Source organism: Chinchilla lanigera, unplaced genomic scaffold, assembly GCF_000276665.1.
Source record: "Chinchilla lanigera isolate Chin_1 unplaced genomic scaffold, ChiLan1.0 scaffold00007, whole genome shotgun sequence".
NCBI lineage: Eukaryota > Metazoa > Chordata > Mammalia > Rodentia > Chinchillidae > Chinchilla > Chinchilla lanigera.
Genome location: NW_004955408.1, coordinates 10967874 through 10975081, shown reverse-complemented (window position 1 = coordinate 10975081; position 7208 = coordinate 10967874). Strand labels below are relative to the sequence as shown.

Sequence of the window (7208 nt, the reverse complement as noted above, 5' to 3'; positions counted from 1 at the left end):
CACACACACACAGAATTTCCTTGCAGATAGTATGGGCCAAGTAGTGCATGGAACAGTACTTAGCATGAGGTAAATGATCAGGAAATTGCCCTTGTAACTCAGCCAGCAGTCAGGAGTTCAGGAGTAATTGATGTGTCTCAGCTTAAATTTTCCCTTCTTCGAGAAGCTTTCCTCGGCCGTCAGAGCAGCTCTGTCATGCTCATGATGTGGCCCCATGAGATTATATTCTCTCTTCACAGACTGTTGCACAGTAGTAGCTGATTATTTTTTTTCAATTATTTACATTTCCATCTTGTGTTACTCGGAGATGGCAATCCATTCTGAGGAAGGCATCACAAGATGATTTTGTTTTTGTGTGAACACCTTACAGTGACTTTAGGCAAACTTCACTGGTATAACTTACTACACCCCTTGGCTACATGGTGTACATACATCTATATAGTGTGGCCTATTGTGCCTAGCATATGTTGAACAAAACAAGATCAGGTCATGTACAAGAGAATACACTACAACTGAGAGAGACGGTAGTGGGAGATAGATGAGGCAGCTGCCAAACTAGCGGAGCATGCTGCTTTGCAGTGAACTTTGTTTCATAAGTAGGATTACACTCAAATGACAAAGCGTAGTATAGCAAATATGCAAGGCAATGTCAGTCACTTATTATGAAGTGTTATGTACTATACAGGACCATACATGACTGTGGAAGCTCTGCTTCTGTATAACCTGCAATGCATTAAGGTTGCTACGCTAACATCACTACAGGCATTTTGCTATGATGTTACAATACTAGGACTTCAGTAGGTGATGGAAATCCTTCAGTTCTGTTATAATCTTATGGACCATGGTTAGATGTGGTTCATCGTTGACCAGAATGTTGCTATGTGATGTGTGGCTGTATTTGTTTAAATTTTATTTTCTGCACTAAGTTGTAAATTCTGAGAGGTCCAAGGTATACCTAGCACAGTGTGCTCCATCACACTTATGCTATACCTTATCTATAAGGCTCAGTAGGTGTGTGTTAACTGAAAGGATGACACAATTTCTTGGATAAAAATTCTGAAAGCATTGCCGGGACCTGTGGAAACACGAAAGCCAGCTGTGTGCCGGTGAGATATTTCACTGCACCCATCTACAAAATGGAGATGTTTCTGTGGGATTATGTTAACGAGCAGATGAACCTCTGATTAGAACCATGTTAAAACAAATATGCATAAATAAGTTATGCAAAAAAGAAAAGGTGGTATTAAGCCCATCAGCTGAAATTCCAGATGGCCTTGAAACACCTACTTTAAGAGGTGGCTTTTTTATTCTCCCACAAGAAATATAACCATTTTTTCCCCTTTTCCTTCTCAGAGTCTTTGGAGAAAGAGACAGAGACAGAGGCAGTGACAGAGGAGACAGAGACACAGGTAAAAGATCATATACTTGAAGTGTATGACTTAGATTTTAAAAATTCCACAGCATGGGTTTGTGTAGATGGGCCAGGAAGAACAGAATATTGCTAAATGACAAAATGCATCACAATTCTTACAAAATAGACAAAGAATTTGTAGACTTACACACTTGGCTGAAATAATACTGATGACCTCTATATCTTCAGCTGCTTTGAAAAGAAAAAAAATATATAAAAACCTAGAAAATCATTCCCTGCTCCTCCTGTGCCACTCGGGGTTACAGACACACAGCACAACCAACGCCTGCTGCTGATGTTTCTCTTTGTTTCCGAGGGTCCTCTCCTGTATTTTGATTATTAAAAAATGACTAAAGTCACTTGAAGGAAAAACTGCAGGCAGACAGAGGTCTATGGAAGGAAAGTGTCTCTCCTCAGAGACAACCCACGGACCTGTTCTTGTTGCCGACCCCACTTTGCTAGGCTTCTGGTGAGCGTGGTAGGGAGGGAGGGCGCCACTGACCACAGCGGGCTCCCGTGGGAGATGTGGAGCCCCAGCAGGGTGCCTGGCTCAAGGCAGCACTTCCCAGACTTTTTGGTGTCAGGGTCGCTTTCGACTCTCGCAAGTTAAGACTGAGCCATTTGTATTAAAACTGAAAAATAGTTATGAATTCATTGAAAGCCAAGCCAAACAAACCCCTGACACATTAACATAAATAACACGACAACTGTTTTTTTCCAAAGGAAATAATTAGTGGCAAAAATGGAATTGTTCTACATTTTTATAAATCCCATTGATGCCCGGCCTCACAGGCGACAGAGGGTGTCTCATATCTCTTCTCACATGCTGAGGTGGGAGAGAGAGTGCCGAATGACGCCATCACACCCCACGTGACCTCTGGGAAGCACCACTTTGCATTGCTCAGAGAAGCCTAAGTCAACCATGGAAACTGCTCGGCAGGGCTGGGGAGAGCTCAAAGGATTCAGGCAGTGACCAGGAAAGAGATTTGACAGTGGAAAACACAGCTCATGGCACAGTTACCTGTTACTTTCAGACCCCTGAGCCTCATAAATACCATATGTCTGATGTCCAAGACTGAGGAACATTTTGAGATATGAGTAAAATATCTTAGGTGTTCAGAAACACTTCTTTAAAAATATGCTCTATAAGGCTGGCATCAGTTTCACTTGAGATGCACTGGGCGGAGTGTGGTGGGTTGTGCTGGTGACTGGAAGGCCCTGTTGGGGTGAGGGTGGGGGCGTCCCTGGGATGGTGGCATTCAGCAGCGAGGGGGCCAATTCCCTTTCTGCTGTCTCAACCCATCAAGCAGATCGACACCAACCTGCTGATAATCATTGCTTCTGGCTTGGGACTTACACTCTTGGCATTGCTCGGGGCGGTTCTCCTACAAGGTAAGGTGGCAGGACAGCGGGGGGAGAGGGGGGATGGATCCCTAGGGGTGCAGTGACTCCTGCAAGGTCTCATAGTGAGTTGCTACTGTGTCCTATCCCTTTCTTCTGCCCCCAGAGAAGCCTGGTCCTATCACAGCCCCCATGTCAACCGGGAGGTAAACCTAAATTAATAATGGCTGTTTACATTGTCCTCCAGGCAGAATTTACATTCTGGAAAAGTAAACACAAGAATTGGAGCACCTTCCTTGACTGGACACTTGGTTCCAATTTTATGGCCTACCCTGATTTGTTCCGTCTTCATTTTTGCCTTACTGGAAAGTGCTATTGCTGTTTTCGTTTTGGTGTCTAAGAACACCTGGAGCCTCCTCTTTCTTTTGCAAGGACTGCGCCATGAATGAGCTTGGCCTTATGTGTTACCTAAAGGCAGACTTCCCTAACCAAGGCCATGGATGGCCTGCAGGACAGACCTGAATCCCTGACAGTCATTTGCAAATGTGTTTATTTGTCCATGTCTGCATTTTCCAAGGCACAGGGTCCATAGTCTTCACTAAGTTCTCCAGCTGCCCCATGGCCTTGCACTCCTCTCCCCAGAAGTAAAGTTACAAAATGCTGTAAAAGGCAGCCATGAAACACAGATTGTGGTTCTCATGCAGGATATAGGGACAGGGCACCTGGTACCATTCTAAAGTGGAGAGGAATTATTGCTTCGGGGAGGCTGGTCCTGAGCTATGACTGGTAACCATCTCAGCAATTCTGAGCAGCAGGGAAACTTGTATATTCTCACACCTGTCCCAGGTGAATACTGCAAAAGGAAGTTTAGAACTCACTGAAAGCCTGTTACAGCTCTCAGACTAAGTCATGGGTATAGTTTTGGAAAATTTGGGTCTGGCTCATAAAGAAGTGTTTTAAAACTCACATGATTACTTGAACTCTAGGTAAGTGAATGCCTCCTAAGTGAGACAGCTTGACACCATGGCCCACAGAGCTGGAATTATAATTACAGTCATAGGCACCGATTGGGGTCTGAAGACAGCCAGCCCTGGACCAGGGAAAGGGACGGCTCTTCCTGCCAGCCAGCCCTAACTCACCTTTGGCTGCAATGGGAACGGCGGCCTCTTGTAGGCCCACACGCTCCAGCAGCAGCTTCTCCACTCATGCTGTGGCCTTGTCTTTGCAGGAAAAGTCATGAAAGCCAACTGTTTGAAGAAACACAAGAGGTAATTCGTCCTGCGTGACCCATGGTCATAATGGTTATACAAGCTGCTACAAATGATCTGATGCTACTCAGTGGTTGAATGACTTGTGCTTGTGTTCTGGTTGAAGGCAGGAGTGGGGAGATGTGGCATTAGAGGGGAAAAAGATGTGGGGAATTAGCTCACATTAACCTGTGTCTCAGTGAACACTGTGTCTATCCAAAGTGAAAATAAAGGCAGGTGGCATCAGTAGAAGTACTGCATGCAAAAAAAAAAAAAAAAAAAAAAGAAGAAGAAGAAGAAGATAATGTGTCACTACTCTGTTCTACATTTGTTCAACTCTGGGTAACTCACTTTTACAAATTGAACAGGATTTTATATTATTGAACTGGAGTTCACTGGGAGGAGAGTTGAAAATGTGGAGGATGAAAAAATTAGACTAATATTCCTGGGATTTGGTTCTTCTGCCCAATTTGCTATTTAATTTTTTACCAAAAATACTAGCGTTTGAAGAGTCCCTGGAAATGTAGCTTGGATCTCTGTCCCATCTATAGCTTTCTGGGAAAGAAATGTAAACATTTGGTGTAAGTTGTTGATGAAAGCCTTGTTTTCATTCTCCAGCTGTGTCAGTAGTATAACACTTGTGAACAAAGAGCATTAGCAAGTGGGGAGACTGAGGTGCAGCCAGCTGACCACCCAGGGTCACCCTTGGAGGTCTTTTGGGTAAATAAATGCATCTAGGTCATGATTTTACATTTTCTCATCTGATAATACTGTACATCGGCAAATAGCTTCATGTCATGTGGCCTCAGTTTCCTCACTTGTAATAAGATAAATTGGGGCTGGATGGACCCTGAAATTTTAAACTCAGCCTCTGGTCAGCTGTACCATAAAGCAGTGGCATTTGTGTTTTTTTCTCCCAGGCTTGCTGATCCTCTTTACCAGCCTGCCTCTTCCCTTTGCAGCCTACACAACCTTGGAGAAAGCAAAAGCGTCCTCAGCGACACGTCACGTGAACAGGAGGACGAAGACGGCCTCTTCACACTCTGACTCTCCCCTTTCTCTTGGGGTTGTGGGGGGACTTGGCATTTGCAGTGTCCAAATAAGTTTGGGATGTTTTCATGTTTTTCTTTAAAGTCTCACCTCTTCCGCTGATGTCATGGTCCCAGGTTTCTTTTTGTTTCACACCTCCAAGGTACTTTAGCGACCATGTCTTCTTTACTCCCTGCTTAGCCATCTCAATATCACCGCTAAGTGCTCTTTCATATTATGCTTGAATATGCTCAGTGATGGTGAGCTCATAACCACACCATCTTGTCACCAGTTCAGACTGGAGAGTTTCTCTTGAGACTCAGGCAGCCCAAAGGAGAAACACAGAACTGTAAACTGAGTTGAACCTTTTTCATTCAGCTGCTTAGCCAGAGTCACCTGATGAGCTCCTCTTGCGGCCCTCAGCCCCTGTACACTCGTGGCAGTCCTCATGTTCCTTTCCCAACCATGCTCCTAGCAGCCCTCCCCTGCATTTATACCAAAATACAATTTTGTTCTGAAATCCTGTACCATTTTTATTGGTTTTGTTTTGTTTTGTTTATGTTGTTGGTATTTTGCTATTGTTCTTTTTTTATTATTCTCTTTAAAATAAAAAGCAAAGGTGGCCATGTGCCAGCAACAAGCTTGGCTATGGAAGTTATTTCCATTAGGATATCAGGACATGTGTGTTTGCACTGGAGTCCTGTTGACACAGAGCTCACTGCCTCCTGATCCCTTCACATTTCAACTTGAACGAGAGTGCCACCATCTTGGATTTGCATTTCCCTACACTCCCATGGGAGTCCATTCAATCTCAGGGCAGTTCTAAGAGTAAGACATATTTAGAGCAAAATCTGTCTCTCAATAGCATCACTGTGTTAGTCTTAGCTGCACATATAGTGTTTACACAGAACATGAAAAATCTCACTTCTACTTGGTAATTGTCCTGAGAGAGAAGGAGAACCTCATGTGCCTCTAAAGTGCCTTGCCTCTGGGACCCAGTATGTTTGTACTGCTCCTTTTCTGCCCAGGTTTCTGAGTTCAACACCCACCTCCAGGTTCAGCAGGAGCTACCCTGGTCTATGTTTCATTACTAACGCAGGGAATGATGCAAAATCACACCAGAACTTTGACTCATTTCTAAAACTCCATTTTGTATTATTACTATTTTTTAAATCAAATTTGAATGTCTTTAAAGGTAACCCTGTTGCCACACCTTAAGTGTTATTTGGGAAATTTAATTTTGGAAACATCTAAAGGTCCATCAGAACACGATGTAGTAAATGACAAGGACAGTCTGAGGATGTGACAGCAATCCAACTAAATTCCTCTAAATGTAATTCATGGCCATTTGCTCCACAATAAGAACAGGTTTATTTTAAAACTTTAATAACTACTAGCATGAAGAACCCTGGGAGAGAGATTAAAGCAAAGAGTTTTTGAAGGAATGAATGTAAAAATTGTGCCCCAGTGGCAGGCACTTCTGGCTAGCTGTTGGGAAAAGTAAAACAGACCTGAAAGGCATTTTTCAGGAGGTACTGCCAGCATATTTAGAGCAATAACAACGTTAATGGAATAAGAATGCTGTCCTCCAAATAAAAGATTTCTATTCCCTTAATAGTACCTTGAAGAGAAAGCAAAAACCAGTCTCATACCTTGAGCGGTACAACCTGTAGATTCGCTGCTTTTATGAAACCCACCCCTTCCCCCAAGTCTCGAATTGGCTGCCTTATTCTGGCCCACAGCCCTAATTTGCTTGCCCAGGACACTGTTTTAACAAACTTTGAATTTTTGTACTATCCAACTAAAAAGTTCACACCCTGGCAGCTAAAATAAAAGTCCCCCTCTCACCTGGGTTTCTGAAGAATACCAGGCCCAGAGCAGCCTGGATCGTTGTTTAGGTTTTGAGTAAAATGCCAAGCTTGTCCCAAGCAACAGAAACAGCTAATAGTGCTTTGGTGGCTCCTTCTTTATTTTCATGTTTTGAGCCATTAGCTTAAGCCACTAATAGTAACCCTCACGAGTGCACTCAGCACAGACATTTATGTAGAAACTGAGTGAGAAATGAATGGAAGTTCGGGTGTAGGGCCCTAACTTCCCTGTGTGGAAAGTGGAGGGGGCTGGATGACTTGATCTAGGTGGTCGGCCCGTAATATTTTGTAAGTCAGCGATACGCCCCACCC

General features: G+C 43.6%; 1 protein-coding gene across 3 annotated transcripts in view; it reads left to right on the top strand.

Moving 5' to 3' along the window:
• The window catches only part of Timd4 (T-cell immunoglobulin and mucin domain containing 4), a 28630-nt gene extending 22961 nt beyond the window's left edge, over positions 1-5669 (top strand). The window contains exons 6-9 of one of the 3 annotated variants that reach the window (XM_013506895.1): positions 1354-1409; positions 2722-2803; positions 3981-4020; positions 4920-5669. In XM_013506895.1, coding sequence (XP_013362349.1) covers positions 1354-1409; positions 2722-2803; positions 3981-4020; positions 4920-5046 — 305 coding nt within the window. In that variant the 3' untranslated portion in view covers positions 5047-5669. Of the gene's footprint in view, positions 1-1353; positions 1410-2718; positions 2804-3980; positions 4021-4919 lie in introns of all 3 variants that reach the window. The other 2 variants (XM_013506900.1, XM_013506889.1) reach the window with 2 other exon arrangements.
• Positions 5670-7208: the final 1539 nt, after the last annotated feature.